Consider the following 19309-nt stretch of genomic DNA (forward strand, 5'->3'; position numbering starts at 1 on the left):
TGCAGTGCCTCTGGGCTCTGCCGTCCTGCTCTCCTGTGGCTTTGTCCCATCAGGGCAGGATGGCAGAGCCCCGGCCAGCTGCAGAGCTGCCTGGATTTATTCCCTTTCCTCCCTTGACCTGCAGCATCACTCTGTGACTTTCAGGCTTTGCGACCGTGTGCCCACAGAGGCGAGAGGAGCCGCAAGCACCTCCGTTGTGCAGGGCCTTGCAGATTAGCACCCGCACCGAGTGCTTCCTTGTAGCAAATATCTGCTGTAATGCCGTTATCTGGCCTTAGCTGACCAAGAAACCTTCAGTGACGAAGTGTGAGCACACACTGCCCTTGTGCAAAGCTGGCTGCTCAATGTCAAAATAATGCTTTCTGAAAGGAAAGCCGTGCGCCTGCCCTTTTAATCTTTCCCAGCACCCTCATGTTGAAACAGCAGAAGCCTTGGGAAATGAAAAGAACTGTCTTTTAAGGGACATCAGGGCAAATGTTGCGGTTCTTTTTTTAGTGTTTCTTGGAGACTTGCCTTTTGCAGTGCCTCTGCTCTCTCCTGCCCTTGCTTCACTTCTGTCAGCTCGATAAAGTTGTGCAAAGGGAATTTTTCTCCTCTTCAAACAAAATCCAGCAGGCAGCTGGGAATCCATAGGGAGAATCCTGGCCTTTTTTGTATCACTGTGCATTTTGTCTTGCAGGGGTGAGCAGTGCAAGAGGCTGCTTTGGTTCCAAGGCTGCTTTTTGTATGGGCTTATCAGCAAGGTCTCTGCCTTGTGGGCACGGAGCAGACCTTGGCCAGCATCTTTCTCCAGGGCTGTTGCCCTCTGTGGGGCTTTCTTGCCCTGCACTTTTTTTACAGCTCTCCATTGCAAAGTGCCATGAAGCAGCTTTGACAAGTTAGGCAGACTCCAACTGTAGTTTTTGTTTGGGTATATGGCTGGGGGTGAATTTGCTGTGGCTTCATTCCTCCCCAAAGCATATTCTGGAAGCAGTGCCGTTGATAGAGTCTCCCTTTTTCTCCTGTCAACCCCAACTGTTTGTGTTTGGAGCGGTGAGTGGACATCAGGGATGGATTCAGCTAATAAGGGCTTCGCTGAGTGGAGATCACAGGGTGTGCCCCATAATTAATCTTAATGTCTTGATCTAGACACATGGACCCCCCCCAGGTGCTCCAAGTAACACCGCGTATTGCTCATGATCGACTATATCCTCTTGCATTTTCTGATGGGAACTGCACACCTTCGGGGACCTGGGGCACTGGGAGCTTGAGGAATGTGGACATGTTAGTCCCCATCCTGTACTTCACCCTGTCTGTCTGTAGACACTTTAGTTGTACAAGTGGCTCTTGCCAAGGCGTGTTGTTCACAGGCTCATAAAATAAGTCCTGAATTATACCTTACGGACACGGTACGGGGCCTGGAGCACACTCACACGTGCAGCTTTGCACACCTGTATTTTCCATCCTGGCCTTTGCACAGACGGGTATGTTCTTCCCCTCGTACAGCTGCGGGCAGAGGCACACGCTGCGTGTCTGTCAGAGAAGTGCCCTGTCCTGCCCGGTGCCATGCAGCCTCCAAGCGATCCGCCAGCTGCAGCGCTACCTCAGCAATCCCTCCAGCTCCGCTACCCAGATGATCCATGGGGAACACAGCGTGATATTCTTGGCAGCGACAGCAGAATAAATAGGAAACGCTCAAGATCTCCTTCCTGCCTGGATCAGAGCTATTTTCCTCAAGATGGGACAAGAGCTTCGTTTCTGGGCAAGGCTTCCTGTGCTGCTCGTGCTGCTGCGAGCCGGCGATGCAGCAGCACCAGCGTGTTAATGCATTGGTCACTGCTGGCCCAGCTCCAGCAGCACACTGCCCCGGAGTGCTATTTCTTGTAAGCTCCTGAGACGTGCCTTGCTGCTCCAGGGTCTCTGTGCTGCATGTATCCAGTCTGCACCGAAGCGTGGCGTGTAAGTACGGGACGGGCAGAGGGTGGCTGGATGCTGACACGGGCAAGGTGGCTGCCCTGTGGTCACGCAGTGACTCTGCTGGCAGAGCTAGGGCAGTCCAGGGAAGAAATGCTGCCAATTAGAGTGGGACAAGCTTCCGAAATGCCTGAAAGCCCCCCAGCTCTGAGGCCTCTGGGGAGGGGATTTACAGCTTCGCATCACGATGGCGAATTCTCTCCATTCAGCTCTGGGCTGGTGCAGAGATGTGCACGCACTGCAGAGCCCACTGCACACAGATCTCAGTTGATCCCCAAGTTCCTTCCTTGGTGTCTGCTGGAGTCTGGTTATCCTCCCTGAAATACCAACAGCTGCTTCACAGCTCGTGCAGCGTGGAGAGGAGAGTTCAGCCTCTCTCCTTCCATTCCTGCCTCGTGCAAGTCTAGACTGGTGGGCTGGGTTGTCAGAAAAATTTGCTCTTCTGCACCGTCAGCCATCTGGGAACCCTGTCAAAGCCCAGTGGATAGGGAACTGAAAGCTGTGCCGCAGAGAACAAAGCCTACCTCCCCGCTGGAAAGGTGGGAATCGCTTTGCTTAAGGGCATTGAAGATGCAGATGTCTGCTCGTGTCGGTTCAGCTGGGTAGTGAAGAGAAGTGGGCATTTCCAGCGTGCAGCTCACCTCCTCTGGAGGCATGCACCTAAAATAAGCCAAATTAATTCTCCCATTGATTGCAAAAGGAATCTAGCCTGGCTGTGGGGATCTACATCTACAGCACAGCAGAAGGCAGGGATGGATGTGTCCCACCATGGCCCTGCACTTGGGCACTGCAGGGCCAGCGCAGCCCTCATCTGACCTTCATCTGGAGCTTGACATTGATGATTGCAGCACAAAGATCTCCTCCCAGCCAGCTCCTCTCCTCCAGCCTCATCCTCATCGTGGAGGTGGGACAGGACCCCAGGTCCTCCAGTGCTGAAGTTCGAGGTGGTTATGGGGGGAGCCCTCATGGAGAATGAGACGTGCTTTGCTTTGTGGTAGGAGACAGGGGCACAGGAGTCGTCTCGGCTGCTTTGCTGGCTGCTGTTCTTAAACACCCTCACACGATCTCTTCCTCGGATTTGGCACCTGAAAGGAAAAAGAAGGCTAATCCAGAAGAAATACCTTGACTCTGCCCGTTCCCCCTCACCTTCCATTCAGCTGGATGGAGACCAAAAGCAAAGGGATGGATGCCGAGGCTCTGCTCTGGATTTCACGAATGGATGAATGTAGAGAGGCAAGTGGGGATTTTGAGGGGATTTGGAAGCCTGCTCCAGGATTTGTCTGGCACGCTAAGCATTTATAATACTTCCAGCATTATGATAACATAATGCCAGCACGAGTCGGGGCCCACTCCAGCTCTCGGTGAATAAAAAGCCCAACTCCTATCGCCACTGGTAGGAGAAGGATCCCACTTTGGAGAAGTTGTCGCTTTGAATACCCCATGCTCCTGCCTCGCCCCAGTGCTGCAAAGCAAAGGCTACGATGCTTTCGTGTGATGCTGTGAAGAAGTGGGTCTGGCTGCAGATGCGTGTGGGAGAGGGTGCTGAGCGAGCTGCACGCGTGATGCTGCCCGGGAGCAGAGCACCGTGGCCTCTCGCGGAGAAACACAAAGTGACAGTGCCGTGGGTGCTGGGCTGCCTCCCCCTGGGCTGCTCTATAAATACCCTGGGTGCTGAGGCGTTCTGGCTGAACTCCGTGGATTTCTTGCTTTGTTTGCCCATCTGTTTTACAGCTTCTGAAGCTAGGGAAGGAATGTGTACCGAGGCGTTTCTCTTAACACAGGTGGCCCTGTGGGGGCCGGCATCGCTCTGGCCACACGGGACCAGGCTAGGTGATCTATGATTATTCCACCTGCATCCCATAGCCTGTGGCACGGAGAGTAAATCTGGAGCTGTGCTGAGGCACCGGTGGCCCCGCAGTGCTTCTGGCTCATGCTCTGCAACCCCCCCAGCCCCGCGGGCACGGGATCCGCAAGCCCAAGGGAAAGGTTGGAGTTTGTGGAGTGTACAGGAGGTGAGCTGCGGCGCGGCCATTAACGAGGTACATTAACCAGATGATGAGGGAGCGGCCTGACAGGGTTGTTAACTCCTGTCCCTCACCGTAACAAAGCTGTAAAACCCTCCGGAGGGACGCAGGCGGGAGAGCAGCACCGCGCTCCTCCCTGGTTGTGTCCACGCCGAGAAAAGAGCAGCTTTGCAGGAGGAATTTCGCTAGAGACTGGGTGTGGTACCCAGAGCCTCTTTTGGCTGACAAATAAGCCGATATTTCTCCTGAATAATAGATGCACATGCTGGTGGCTGAGAGGCAGCCAGAGGAATGGGCTGGGTCCCTGGAGGAGGGAGCGAAGATTTACGGGGTACGGTCAGTGCGGTGCTGAGCTGGGGCTTGCTGCCTGCTCAGAGCCCCCCAGGGCTGTGCAGGGGTGAGGTGGGGACGGTAAAACCTGTGTGATTCATGCAGAGAGGTGCCTGCTGTGTTGTTTCGTGTCTCACAGTCCATATATATCGCTGCCCAGCCCAGGTGCTGCAGCTGAGGCAGGAAAAGAGTTGTGGTGTGTAAGAAATACATAAACACAGCGCAATGTTTAATTCAGCTGCCTTCCTGAGGGGCTTGGGAAGGGGAGGGGAATGGTGCTGCGATGAAATCCTAGTTTATGGTGGGGTCAGCAACCCGCAATGTGTGTCTGCCAGGGCAAGCAGGCAGGTCTGGGGCAGCAAGGCAGGACCCTGGGAGCTTTGGGGTTTTTTTGGGAGGCAGTCGCCACGCTCAGATCAGCAGGATGCTTTGAGATGCTGCTTCACGCAGCGGTGCTGAGAGGCAGCCTCTTACTTCCCTGAGAGGCAGCTTCCACCTGACTTTCTAGTGGCACGTTTTGCTTCTAATTTGGGAGAGAGAAGTCTAATCTGGCACAAGCCTGCCATCCTGGAGAGGCTGCCAGCCTGTGTGCCTCGCTGAGATACCAGAACTGTCCCCCCTTCCCGTCCTCACCTCCTGCAGGAATGGTGCCCCAGCAGAGCCTGGCTTTGGCTGGGTGATGTGGGGCTGGAGGGACACACAGGGGTTTATTCAGGTGGGCTGTGACCCACCTGGGTGAACGGCAGCTGGTTACGGAGCTACAGAAGTCACTGATGGTGAATAATTCTCCCGGTGACCTTTACTGTAGCCCATCCACATAGCTCACCTCTAACATGCTCATTTTCAGTGAGCTCCTGCAGTGCCTTCTGTGAGGTTTGGAAGCACTTATTTCTCTTCTTCAGGTAGATGAGCATCCTTTCTGGCATGAGTTCTACCAGAAAAGGGTCACAAGTGCTAAAATTTGGAGCACTGAAAAGCTGCAGTGGGGTCTGAGTGGTGAGGATGGGCTGTAGGGTGTTGGGGCAGGGGAGGGATGCTGCTGGGTGTCTCTGTGCCAGCTGGGGCCGAGCAGTGAGATTCAGGAGATTATTTAAGAGTTTGGGAAGCAATTTGACCAGAATTCAACTCGTTCTTGGGTGTCTGGGTCTGAAGTCGCATCTACCTTGGGTGTGGGAAGTTCTGAGTTCCTTCAGCTCTGGATTTCTCTGGGTGCAAGCAGCCAGTGCTTGGCCAGGCGGACTGGGAAGGGGCCTGGCAGGTGGGATCATGAACAAAAGTGCTCCAGGATGAATCCTTGGCATCCAGGTGGAGCTGTCTGCATCCTGGGGGTGTCGATGCTATCTCTGCCTGTCTATAAATAAAGCCCAAAGGGCTGCGGGAGGGGCAGCTGCTGGTTTAATGCCCTTTGTGGAGGAGTAAATGGCCTTGGGGCTGGGATTGTCACCTCACAGTTTGATGAGGTGCTGTGGTCAGGAAAGGATTGCACACCATAAACCTGTTGGTGCTGAGTGCCCCCAGGACTGGTGCTGGAGGCACGTGTGTTGGATGGGGTGAGCAGGGGACCTGAGCTGTCTCCCAGCTACTGCCCCGTCCCCTGGCTTTCAGAAATTCGACAGCTGTGAAGCTCCTGGTGGCAAAGGATTTGTTACAATCCTCTGAAGCTCTCACCCCACGCATACACCTCCTTTCTTCCTCCAATTTATCTTTTAATAATGCTGCCAACATTATTTCTCATCTCCGTCTCGTGCGCTCTGTGCTCTGCCTGGCAGGCCTTTTTGTCTCACCCAGGCATCTCGTACCATCGCGCCCTAATGGGAAGAGACTCTGGCTGCTGAAGTTAATAACTTATGTGACAGCCTGAGTCATCCTTGGTGCAGGGCGGTGGGGAACGGGGCAGCAAGCTGGGGCTGAGCCCTTGGTCTGGGGGGGAAAGGGGTTGTGTGTGGATTAGGCTGGTGTTGGGATCGGGTTGGGATCAGCACAGGCACTCCCCTGCTGCTCAGGAGCGTTGTAACCAGTTTTACATCACAGGATGCTCCCCAAAGCAGCACGGCGTTGACTGGATGTGGGAAAATGGGAAGTGAGGAGGTTTGGGGAGACCTGTTCAAAAGGGAACCTGTGGAGGAGGTGGGATGAGATGAGGTCTCTGCTCCACGCTGAGAAAACCCGTACAGAGTGACCGAGGGAGGAAATTCTTCTCTTTGCACAACATGACGATGACCTGGAGGAGTCAGCGTGCCGAGGTGTCCCCATGAATGTGCCACACACCCCATTTCATAGCCTGGATTCTGCTTTCATCAGGAGCCCCAGTCCTCTGAGCTGCAAAAAGAATTCAGGGCACCACCGAGCCCTGCTGCAGGCACACGGCGCCGGTTCCTCCCTCTGTGTCTACCACCATTACCCTCTGGCTCATTTTCAACTGAGTCAAGGAGTTTAGTAAGTTTGTCTTATTTTTAAAGATTAGTCATCTGTAGCAGTGACATTTGCGAGCCTGACGGTTCCAATCAGATGACAAGGACTGCTCTTGTGCTAAAGATACTTGTTTAATTTTGTGAAAAGTCAAGTCAACGTGAGAATTAGCATTGAGGTCCAGCGTAGGAAAGTGCAGGAGTGGTCTGGGTCGCTTGAAGGAGGTACCAGGCTGCCATGGTGTGGGTTGGGCAGCCTGAAGGAGCGCAGTGGTAGGACTGTGACACCCTGTTGGCACTCTCCAAACTCTGCTCCGTCCTTGGGCAGGGGGTGGCCTACCCCTCCGTCCCCATCACGCGAGGCTGGTGACAGCCGGAATAATAACGCTGCAATTTGCCGGGTTGATTTGAGCTGCACCATAATTACGGCATGATTACAATAATCTTAGAGCAGCCATTACAAAACCCTCCAGTTGCTTGGAGCCCCCCCAGGGCTTGTCTCGTGGCTCACCTTGCAAGGGCAGCCCTGCGGGTGTCCGTCTGTCCATCCCTGCCTGCGTCCCTCTGTGCCGGGTGGCACGTGCCTGCTTTTAGCCCCTTGCACACCAGAGCTCCCCAATGCACAGACACTCACAGAGAGTAATTCCCTGTGTCCCAACTGATCTGGGGGCAGGCTGGTGCCTGGCTGAGCAGGTCAGGCTTGTAGAGGTGGTGAAGATGCTCTTGGATCTGGCACTGGGGAGCAGGGCAGCAGGCGGACACCCCTCGGGGTCTGTCTTCCCAGGGGGCTGCTTGGTCACCGCTTCTTTGACTTGGGCTGAGACACTTTTGGCTTAATTCTGCCTCCAGCTTTTGCTTGGCTTTGTCATTTCTCACTCATACGGGTTTGGCCCTTGAGTGAGTCTAAAATGAGGAGGAATGACCTTCCCCAGGCATGCTCAGCAGGCCGTCAGATTGGTGAGAGGTGCCAGCACCTCGGGCAGCGGCTTTGTGCCACGGCTGTGTTTGGCCGCTGAGCCACTTGAGCCGTGTAAATTCCTGCCCAGAAGCAGGGAGCTGTTCTCATCTCCCCTCGAGAGCCATCCGAGGTGCAGGTGAGCCAAAATAACTAAGCCGTGGGGAGCTGGAGTCAGAACCGGGCTTGGATTGGAAGCAGGACAAATGGGTAGGGTCAGCCTCTGCCTGGGAGTCAAAGCGAAAGCCAAATCCACCTCCCTGGGCACTGCTGGGATGGCTGGGGTTACGGGATCACTGGCACGTGGGTTCTGCTGGTAGAGGAAGACAAATCCTTTCCTTCCAAATGCTTCTCAAACAGCAGATGGGCCACGTTATCGTGACATGGCAAAGCCTGCAGGCTCCCAGGCACGTGGAGCTCATTGCTTGCTGTGAAGAAAGGGGACGAGGGCAGAGACGCGGGAAACCCCAGGTGCTTGCTGCCGGCGGGCGCAGTGGGGCTCGGGGGCCCTGCCACGTCTCGGTGGTGACCAGGAATCGAAGGGAGGTGATTTTAAAATGACCATCCTGTTTCCAAGGAGAAGGTTGTGTAGCTTTGTGGCTGTGCTAATGGACTGCAGAGCTGCAAGCGGCGATTGATCGCGTTGCAAGCTGCTGTATTACAGTTGGGCGCTCGCTTTATCATCCCGGGTGCCCCCCCTTTCTGTTTCCCCACTGTAGCCTGAAAGAATCGATGTTAATCCCTCGGTCCCATTAGTGACTTCTGCAGAGGTCACGGGCTGGCGGTCTCTCTGTGCCATGTAAAGAAGCCACCTAACGGGGATGGCAGCAGGGGATTTTCTCTGCAGGTTGCCCCTGATTTCTGACCGCTAACCCGGGAGCTGAGCGAGCCCTGAGCGCCTCGCTGCATCTTCGCCGGATCCACCCCTCAAGGCCACAGGAGGAAAAAGCTGCAGGAAGGGCTGCCGTGATGCAACGAGTGGCCCTGTCCCTCCAAAAGCACTGCCGCTAGGATATAAATACATTTCTGAGCTTTGGGGCAGGCTTTGCTGCTCAGGCAGCATCCACCAAGGGCTCTCCAGCAGGCTGCTGGAGCAGGGCGCAGCAGCCAGCCTGGATATCTGGGCCCTTTGTTGCAGGCTCGTCTGCAAGGAGGAGGTAACGTGCTGTAAGGCAGGAGCCGAGATGCGAATTTATAGCACAGACGCTCCTCGGCTTGAATTACCTGCATGGCTGCTTGCAGAGCCTCTGCAACACAGAGCGCATATCCCAGGCTTCCGCGGCTGCCTCGTGAGCAGCACATGCTGCAGGGGCTCCGTGGGGTGGGAGCCTGGAGGAGACAGCACATGTGAATCCAGCAGCACGCCTCCCCGAAGCAGTGACGGTCATGATGTGGCAGGGGACAACGCTTCTTGCTGCCTGTCCTGAGCACCTCTCCTGCAAAGCAGTTTTTTTTCCTTCAGTGGCGTCTCCAGGGACTTGCACTTAGGCCAGCTGCTGTTTTCAGAAGTAAGGAAGAATTTGGATGCTTGCTTATCTTTTTTTCCCCAGCCTTCCAAAAAAAACACCTTTAAGATCCTTGTTTGCTGCAGAAAAAGAAGAAAAATGATGCTTTTGGAAACAAAACCCCCTGTTGATATGTTTCAGGGTGCACAGCGGTGAGCAGTGGCTCGCTGCAGCAGGAGAGGGCCAGGTTGCTCGCTAGCTCTGCAAGGCTTCATTTTTCCCCCTTTTTCTGCACCGGAGTCAGGTTATTAATAACTCTTTTACAATAGAACAGGATTATTTTTTTTCAGAGGGTGGGGGAAGCGCTCGCTAATTAAAAGGAAGCGCTGGCGGCTCGGAAGGCAGCTCGCAGGTGCAGTCGGTGAGCTGCCTCCCAGCTGATGCTGAAGGCACCCGGACCCCGCTGCATCCCCCCACCTCATGTCCCCAGTGATCCAAGTGGCTTCAGTGCACGGGAGATGAGCAGTGCCACCTCCAGGGCTGGAACTGGAAACATAGCACAGCCAGGAGATAAAAAAAATTAGGGTTTGTGACTCGCTGGGCATGGCTCTTTGTGTTTGATGGTCATCTTTGTGAACTTTCACAGCTCAATGGGAGGCAGCTCCCAGTGTATCCCACCAGCCCAGGGCTCTCAGGTGCCCAGGCAGAGCCCCACACCCTGAATTTCAGCACTGTATGAAAGTCTGGGGCTTCTCCCAGCCACCAGCAACAAAAATGGGAGCAGGGTGCCGGTGAAGTTGTCCTTACTATGGCATTAGCAAGTGTTGCAGCCCTTGCTCTGACAGCAGTGCCACTTACTCCATCACCTGGCCGTGTCATGTTTAACTCCTTAGGCTTCCTTGGGCACAGGGAGCAAGGCAAGCCCGTGGGGAGCCTGATGCTGGCCAGATCTGGCTGAAGGATTCAGCCCTGCAGACCCCATGAAATCAGGGCTGCTGCTCAGAAAGGCTCAGCTCGGCTCTCGGAGCCTGACACCTCCGTTACGGGCGGGATCACACCACGCGAGTGCCTTCAAACCCTGTGGACAAAGCATGTGCAAAGCCTATTGTGGAGCTGTGGAACTGAGACCAGTCGTGTCGAAATTGGGTCAGCTTTTGTTAATGTCACTTTTAAAGATCTGTGGAAGCCGGGGGTGCACAAAATATTCAGAGTAACGCACGGAGATGGAAATGGAGTCCGGAAATACGTCTGCCTCTGCCAGTAGCGATGTGGTCTGAGCTGAGCAGAGGGGATATTTCAAGGGATTGCTGTGTCACCAGTTCAGGAAGACTTCCTGGAGAAGGCTGTGAGAGAGCTGCTGGCTGGAGTTGTTTGCTCAGCATTCACCCCCAAGCAACCTCAGAAGAGCCGAGCGACTTTTCTTGGGTGCCGTCAGCATTTCCCCCGAGATAACAGCTCCCAGTTGCCTTGCTATTTTGGAAGCGGGCTCCAAGTCAAACAGCTCTTCATCATGATAGAAAGAGAGATGCTTTTTAAAAACCATGTGTGAAGTGCATCCATTTATCAAGCAGCATTGGGCGCCGTAAAAGCTTTCTCATCCAAGACTGGAGTCAACCCACGGCTTCCCTGGCTGGGGAGGGAGGCTGGAACAAGCGCTGCCGATCCTGACGGATGGACCAGAGCATCCCGAGGGCAGCGAGCCCGGCGCCGTGTCTCCTACAGACAGGAGCTCCTGCGTGGCCAGCCCAGGACTGATGAGGCTCTCCCCGGCGCTAAGGATCCTCATCAGCCCTGCCGCTTCCTGGTGCCAAGTGCATGACACATTTTTTGATTGTGCCGTGCTTATCACAAGAAGATTGCAAAGCCCGTGTTCAATCCTCTTCAGAAGCACTGTAATAAAATGATACCTGCCCGTTTCGAGGCAGTCCCCTATATATCCTGGGAGCAACAAGGGAAAGAAGCACAGCAGCTGCAGCCAAGGGTCCCTGCAAAATCCTGGGAAGCTTGGATGTGGTGCTGTGAGAACCTGCACAGAAAAGCAACCACGTTTAGGACAATGCATTAAATCTTTTAGGGATTTAACAGAAGATCCGTTTTACTCTTAGAAGCAGCAAAATCTTGGGACGAGGCAGTGTCGTCAGCACGTGAGCAGTGCTGGCACGTCTCCTGTCCTGTCCCCAGCTCCGCCAGCACCTGCAAAGGCAGAGCAGCGCGGGGGGATTAATGGGAGACGAGAAAGTTCCTGATGCTTGTTAAAATTTGGCTTAAGCTCTGAGACTCAGGGGTTTATGTGTTTTCCAAACTGGTGGGTGGCTCATTCTAATTCTGGATACGCAGTTTATTCACATACACAACTAATCCTTTAGCGAATCCTGTTAAGTTCTTGTTCTTCTTAGTGTCCTGTGGCAATAAGTTACAGAAACTAATTGCGCTTGTGTTGAGCTCCCTTGATCCACTTTGCTCATGCTTGCTTTAAATTCTGAGAGTTGATCTGAGAAGATCGGTTCCGTTTTTTATTTTTTTTGTGAGATAATCTGTGTTCTTGATCCCATTCATTGCAACAGGGATCAGGGACTCAGTACTGGGAGGGGAGAGCAGGTCAGATTTTGTCTCGACTGTTGCAAGTTGGGGCAAATTCTGCAGTCTCTGTGCCCTGATTTCTCCAACAGCTTGGGAAACACAAACTGTGCCTGTGTGCACAGCCAGAGAGTGTGCGGGCAGGCCTGGGGTTCCCAGCTGGAGCTGGCCAAAAGGATTGGGTGGAAAAACAGGCTCCGAAAACCGAGCTTCCTTTCCAGGCTTTGCCAGGGTATCTGAATTGTCTGGGTTTGCAGAGAGGGAGGGAGGGGATAAAAGAAGGAAGGAGGTAAGGAAGGAAGGAAGGAAGCAAGCACATATTATTTCTGTATTTTTAGCCATAGGGCTTATTTTAATTTTTTAAAGGAGAAATCAAATTCTGGATTTGGGGTTAAATAACCCCAGGAGAGGAAAAACACAGTTTTTTCTTCTCTCTTTTATTCTTATTTTTTATTTCCCCATAAAGCAAGTTATTATTGAACAAAATTAGTCCTATTTGAAGCCTGTGGCAGCGGGGCTTATTATTCCTCAGGCCTCCCTGGGCGAATTTAACCTATTTTCCTTCAATCACCCCAACCGACGGTGCTGTCCTGGTGCTCCCTGCCTGAGCTCCTCATCCCCACACAAAATGCCCCATAACGCTGCCCTGCCTGCCTGCCTGGGGGAACACCAACTCCTCCTGCAGCCCCTGTGCTGTTCTGGTGTGGGTTTCCCATCATAGTTGTGCTGTGCCTCCGTCTGGGGCATGGATTTGGGGTTTTCAGAAGAAGTTTGCAAGCGTTTTGCTGAACGGGGACCATAAAATGGTTGACACAGGACTAACAGGTAACCAGTTGTATTCCCATGCATGAATCCAGTTCCCCTCTCACCATCAGAGTGGCAGAGTTGATCTGAGACATTTCTGGCTCATTTTTGCTCCCTTTTTGGTCTGCATCTGGAGCTCTGTGCCGTGCAGAGCAGCTCTAGCTGGTGCCTTCCCCCGGGGTGTCCTGCAGCCCTCGGGGGGTGCCAGGCTGCCAAACCCCGTCCCAGCTGCCAAGCTGGGAAAACCTGGGGCTGAACTTCATGCCCGTGATTAAATCCTCGAAGAATGAGCAGTTCTGCGTGCTCATTACTCAGTTCTGGCGATGTTCTGCTTAATAACTAAACAGTAATTAGCTTCACAGTTTTGCTACTATACTTATAATAGTCCCCATTAAAGTTATGGGGTTTTTAGGCAGTTATGGCTTACAGAGTAATTAACGAGCAAGAGGCTTTTATTACTACCTTTATTTTTTAGCCAGTGCTTTACAAGCCTTTTCTGCCAAACACCAAAACCGCAGGCAGGAGGGGAGGCTTCTGTGCCTGTCCCCTGCCCGTGGCGTGGAGCAGAGCTGGGCTGGGATCGGTGGCCCCAAATCCCCCCAGCTCCCCTGTAGGGCAGAGGAAGCCTTGTAGGGCTCCAATTTTCCCCCAGGGATCAGAACCAGTTGCTATTTAAAGGTTAAAAAAAAACAGAGTTTGGGTTTAGGGGATGCTTTGCCCAGGGGGAGAAGCTGGCAGTGAGCAGACACACTGCGTCCTGCAGCATCGGTGTTTATTTTCCTCTGAAAGCTTTTGTTGTGGGATTTGGCAGTGTCTGATATTCCCGGCTGCTTTTGTAACGCAAGTAAATGTTTGATGTGTTTGTTTGGGGGGGTTGAGTGTGTTTTTGTTGTGTTGTTTTGTTTGTTTTTTTTTACGTCTGGACAATATTTTTCCTTCGGTGACTGCTGTACATACGCGAGCTCGGTGAAAACAATCCTTCGATTTAACACGTTCTCAATCACTTCTGCTCAACGTGGGAACACCACGGAGCGATGGCACTGGGGCTGCTCAGCCTCAGAGGGAGAAGGAAGGGAAAGCTGCCTGTAAAGCAGATTTACAGATCAAATCGGCGTTTCCTACGGTAAGTGTCAGAGCTGACGCCAATTAACGTGGTTTAAAAAAAGAACCTTCCGCGTTTAATAATCCGACGCGTTGCTAACACATGGCTCCGGGATTTATTAAAGCTTTCCTATTAGATGAGTGCCCTTTTAATATCGCCGTGCCTTGACACCATTGCCCTCTGCCGGAGGACGTGAAATCTCTGCCACCGTGTGGCTTGGAGCATGGCAGATGTGTTTCTGGCAAGGAAAGGCTCCCCAAACTGTGCAAAAACCCTTATTTTAGAAACACTTTAACTCCCAAATTGCTTACATTCGAGCTTGTGATTTGTGCATTTTGCTTTAATTTTCAAACCTGGAAAAAGATGCTTTCTGTAGTGGAAAACAGAGTGAGTCTTTTAATTAATTCATGTTTAAATTCGTTCCCCCTCCTTCTTTTCCTCGTGGAGGTGGAGATGGCAGAAGCCGAAACCAGACAATCTGGGAACAGCCAGGTTTTGTTCTGAGCATTTCGGTGGGGAAAAGAGAGTGGTGTTACAGTGGGGCACGAGGAGAGGGAACACCTTGAAGAGGGGCACAATTTTCCCTGGTATGATGCTCGGCTAGGCACACTGGTGCCAGAACCAGCAACAAAAATCATCCTTCAGCCTTGGCAGCGAGGGGTTTGGGGATGCAGGGCGAGCCCTCTGTTCTGGGCTGTGAAGCTGTGACTTTTCTCACCAGCAGCGTGAAATCGTAGGCGAGCAAGTATTTCCTCGCTGCTGTTGTTTGGTAGCACAAAATGGATTTCACCTTTTGCAGCCTCAGCACGTGAGGGAGCAGGGAGCGGGGGCTTTGTTACAGCGCAGCGAGCACTGCCCTGCCCTGAGGCCCTCGGCTGGACTCGCTGTTAAAGGCAGCAGCCCCTGGTGAATTCCTACGGTGTCCTTCAGCCAGGGTTTTAAGGGTCATCCAGAAAATCCCAGTGCTCAATGAATGAGCAGCGAGCAGCGTGGTCAGGGGCTCCACAGACACCCCCAGACAGCCACTGCCATCTGAATTTGGGTCCAGGTTGGGGCTGTGTCCCTGCAGATCCCGTCCCCATGAGCTCTCCACTTCCATCCCGAGCAGCACCGCGCAGCCCTCGGCTCTCTGCTGGGGCACACGTGGGCTGGGCTGGCCCTGGGCAGCCCGAGCACCATGCTACAGATGATTGACCAGGGAGCTGCTGAATGCTCCGTGGCTAATTAAAAGGAATCGATGCTGCAAAGACCAAGGGACAAGTGAGTCCCTTACCTGGTGCATTTGCAGCAGAGGCACCTTACAGGCGAGGTGTTGGGTCCTTTCAGAGCTGCCCCTTAAGGCTCTGCCCTACCAGGATGCTCAAAGAACACGTCCTGGCTTTAGTAGGGGATTTAAGGGATGCCAGCACTCGGGGTCCCCTGGTCAGGCACTGACAGCAGCTGCAGGGACAGCCAGGATGAGGCCAGCTGCTCTTTCCTGAGGGCACTGTGTGCCTTGGCAGCGCGAGGCCAGCAGGATCTCTCGTGCTTTAGGAGCTGTACAGGCACGGAGCAGGAGGCTGGAATAATTCCTCCTCTTCCTCCCTGGTTTATTTTGTGAGGACGAGGCTGCTTTCAGCAGTTCTGAAAAAAAAAATAAGGACAAATCCGTGTTGCCAGGAGATACTTGAAAGACTGCAGGGTGTCCGGCTGCACGGCGCAGTTCCTTGGGCTGTGAAAAGCTTTTTAGTGCTGCTTCCCCGAGCTGGGCTGCAGGAAACCCCATTCTCAGTAAAAGGGATGTATTTGGTGGCTGGGTTGGGGTTTTGTTGTTTTCTCTGGGGACCCTTCCAGAAGACTGGCTCTCTTTCATCACCCTTCCTGGCTGCACCTTGCCCTGGGCCATTTCGCTTCCAGTCTGCCACTGGGCTTGGTGCCAGAGGCTGCTCGTGCAGCCCAGTGGTCAGGGCATGGCCACAGGCAGGACAGATTGATCTGAACGGGGCTAATGAAGGCTTTGAGCCCGGGTCTCTCCCTGCCTGCCCGCAGCCCCCAAGGCAAAGCAAACTCCAAGGGTCTCGGGGGAAAACCACCAGCAAAGCAGCATCCGTGTGCAGCACAGCCTGGGCTTGAGGAGCTCCCCATGATTTTAGGATGGGATCTGATGGTTTCCAGGGCACTGCGGAGAAAGTAACCCACCAGGTGGTGAGGGGGGGGATCAGTGCTTTTCCCCAGCACTGAGACCTCACCACGTGTGCCTGCGGTGTGCTCTGGGCTCTCCCCTGTCTGCAGTGCAGCCCGTGAAGCAGCAGGGTAATGCATTCCCCCACAAGGGAGCCGTGCTACTAAACTGCTACCCGTGTTTGCAAACTGTCCACCGCGCGTGTCCCCGCTAAGCGATGCACTTTGCTTGCCAAGATACTCGGATAAAATACAGTCTGCTTAAATCTTGTATGTGCTCGTGTTGAATCAAAGTAAGCCATCGTGGCAGCTTAATACACTCCAGCCGCAACACCTCCGAGATGGAAGAAACGAACCTGACCAGGCTGGGGGAAGCCTGAGCTAAACCCAGCGGTGTGGAAGGTGCCAGGGGGATGGTCTGAGCCGAGGGGATGATGATGATAAGCAAAATGTGGGGTCACTGGCTTCCCTGGAGCCATGTCCCCAAGAACACAGGCTCGGTTTCCCTCCTGGCTGCTGAGAGCTCTGCCCAGTGGAGGGAGAGGGTCCGCTGGGTCAGGGCGCTTGCTGCTGTGCTGATGTGGTCGGAGCGGTGTCTGCATCCTCCTGGGGCTTGGGCTCAGCACAGGGTGCCGGGAGACCCGGCTGCCCAGTGGATATAGGGCCCTGTGCTGCTGGGGGATGGCTCAGGCACCAAGCAGCTGCTCAGGTTGCTTGATGAGTGGACAAACAGGGAAGCAAGGCCCTGGGCACCCAAGAGGCATCTCTCGTGGAGGAATAGCACATATTCCTCTTGGTCAGCTTGAGCTGATGTTTACAGGGAGGATTTGTGAGTGTTACGTGCTTCCACGTACTGTTCCCCGCCTGCTCACCGGTGCTTTGTGTTACAGGTCGCCTGCCAAATGTGTCCCTGAGGTTCCTGCTGGAGGCCCCAGCAGCGTCCCGTAGAAGTCGTCTCCTGCTCCTGGTCCCAGCAGCCGAGGCCCCTCCAAACCTGCTTCTGCAATGGGTGGGTTGTGAGCACTGGTAAGACCTGCGAGCCGTGTCGCCTTCGCTGCTCTCTCCCTCTCTCGCGTTCTCTTTCTCTGTCCTTGTTCCTTCTTGCCCATTTATTTCTGTTCTCCATGTGCTCTGCTGTTCTGTCTCTGGGGTTTTCACTGTCAGGTAATGAGGAGCTGTGGGTCCAGTCAGTCTTGGAGATGCCGAAGAGACGAGACATCCTGGCTATCGTGCTGATAGTTCTGCCCTGGACGCTACTAATCACCGTCTGGCACCAGAGCACCATTGCTCCACTGCTTGCAGTGCACAAGGGTGAGAGAAATCAAACCAGCCCATGCCGAGTCTGTGCATCCCTCCCTCGTCCTCATCTCCTCTCTCATTTCATCTCTCCATGGCAGCCATGCTCATCTCAGCTCCCAGCCCATGCTCACGCAGAAGCCTCCCCTTGTGCTGTAGGAACAGCCCAAGGCGTTCCGGGCTTCTTTGGAGACATCAAACTCCAAGCCGTGGGCATGGCCCTGCACTTGGGGAGCTCTTCATGACCTAAATCCAGACTGAGGGGAACAGAGCACAGAAGGAATTTGCTTTTCTTTGTTCCCCGGTGATCTGGAAGAGAGGGGTCCCTTTCTGCTGGTGTTTGCAGCGTGCTCACAGAGATGAGTCCAGCAGGAAAACTGCAAAAAAAAGAGAGCAGAGAAAGCAAAGCTGCTACTGGAGACAGTTGGTCTAGGAGACATGAGGCAAAAAGCATTTTTGTGTCCCCAGGAAAGCAGCAAACTGGTCCTCCTGGGCTTGAAGGGGAAGGCACGTAGCGAGAGCCAGCATCTGCCCTAATTGTTTGGTGAAGGTAAAATGCTGGAGAAAAGCCAGATTCCACCTTACCTGTGGCACAAAACATTAAATATTGCTCTGGCTCAAATCAGACAAATGCAGGAGGTTCTTGGGGGTCCTCTCTGGCCAGAAGGGTCCTGGTTTTTATCCCATTCTTCTCACAGCAGCAGTATCCGAGAGCAGTGAGAGCTCCTGGGGGCAGGAGAAAGCCACACTGCCTTCTTCAGCCTTTGTTCTCAGTTCTGCCCTGCTGCCGGGGAAGAAAGCCAACCCGTTTGCTCTCTCCAGGCCCTTTCTCTGGGAGATTCTCTCCCTTTTCATTTTAGTGCTCACACCCATCCTCCACAGCTGCTTATGCTTTGGCTCAGCGGTCTGACGGGCTGTGTGAGCTGTCAGAGGTTCGGAGCCCACCCCGAGCAAGGACGACTGAGCCTCTCTGAAAGGCGCACAGGGTGTCAGAGGACAAGAGGTCCAAAACAGGGCTTGAAAGTCTCCTAAGAACACGCTGTCTGTATCGTGGTTTGATTCAGAGCCCTAAAAATCAGGAGCTGCTTTTTGGTAAAAGGCCATGGCCACTGGGGTTCCAGCACAGAGCCTGCCCTGCTCTGCCCTGGTCCTGAACTTGCTGGTGACCTCGGTGAGCTGCTTCCTCTGCCTGTGCTGCCCCTGGTGGAAAATGAGTGGTGGTAGAGACCGGCCTGAAGCTCTTAGGAAAAGTCTCTTTGTACTTGTGATGTGTTTCTGAGATCCTTCAGCACAGGTGCTGAACGCGATGTGCCTGTGTGCTGCTGAGCACGCGGCGGCAGCCGATACGTGTGCCAGGATTTAGAGCTGAGGGGCTGACCTGGAGGGGTTTGCAAACTATCTCGGGTGTCTCCTTCAGGCTCCAGCCTGGCTGATGGCATTGCTGTCTGTGCCCCGTGCATTTTGTGAGTTTATTGTTGAACTGATTCCGGTGCTCTGCGCTTTCAGAGCTGTGCTGTGTGATGCAGACGTGCTTTACCTTCCTAGGGCCTGATCCCAACACGTGCAGGACACTTTGCTCCTGTCCCCCCACCCCTCCAGACACACACCCCTCTCTCCTTCAATGGCACGGAGTATGAAGCCTTCATTCAGGGCTGGTATCAAAGTCTGTGCTGCTGGAGGAGTACCATGCTATGAGCAACCACATCATAATTAAAAGTGATACTGTACTGGGTCGGTGCTAGTGTCTGTTCCCTTTCTTTCTCATCTCAAGCTCCTGGCAGTCTCTAAGTGTAGGTGCCCACCAGCTGGCTGATATCTGAAGAGCGATGCCCCTTCATCCCTGCCAGTCCCTAAATGCAGACTGTGGTGTTCCTGCCCGTCTGCATTTGTATGAAAGCGTGGAATTTGCACCCTTGAAAAGTGACGAATGCAGGAGTATTTTTTACCCTGAGCCAGTTGTGCCCACGTCTCCCTTTGCAAGGATTTGAGACATTAGGGTCAGTTTATCCTACACGCAGTTAACTGGTGCAGTGCTGTTCTGCTTTTCACGTCCTAACACCGAATGGGCTGGGAGTTAAGAAATCTGCAGGGTCTTGTTGAGGAGAAGTTAGGGGCAGGTGCAGGTAAAAGCCTACAACTGCAGGCTTCAGTTTCTGCTGTCTCTGGACTTAACGAGCGTGTCTTGCCCTTGCTTCTCCGTGCAGCATCCCAGGCTGGTCAGGAGAGGGGGTACTGCAGTATCCAAACGATGCTGC

The 19309-nt window shown here is 53.7% G+C and overlaps 1 protein-coding gene across 15 annotated transcripts in view; it reads left to right on the plus strand.

The window, feature by feature from the left end:
• The window catches only part of B3GAT1 (beta-1,3-glucuronyltransferase 1), an 84819-nt gene that overhangs the window by 51899 nt on the left and 13611 nt on the right, over positions 1 to 19309 (plus strand). For 9 of the 15 annotated variants that reach the window (XM_068659100.1, XM_068659102.1, XM_068659101.1 and 6 more), the window contains one exon: positions 16649 to 16767. In XM_068659100.1, coding sequence (XP_068515201.1) covers positions 16649 to 16767 — 119 coding nt within the window. Of the gene's footprint in view, positions 1 to 16648; positions 16785 to 16922; positions 17070 to 19309 lie in introns of those variants that run through there. The other 6 variants (XM_068659104.1, XM_068659105.1, XM_068659103.1 and 3 more) reach the window with 4 other exon arrangements.

Source organism: Anas acuta, chromosome 23 (assembly GCF_963932015.1).
Source record: "Anas acuta chromosome 23, bAnaAcu1.1, whole genome shotgun sequence".
NCBI classification, from domain to species: Eukaryota; Metazoa; Chordata; class Aves; order Anseriformes; family Anatidae; genus Anas; species Anas acuta.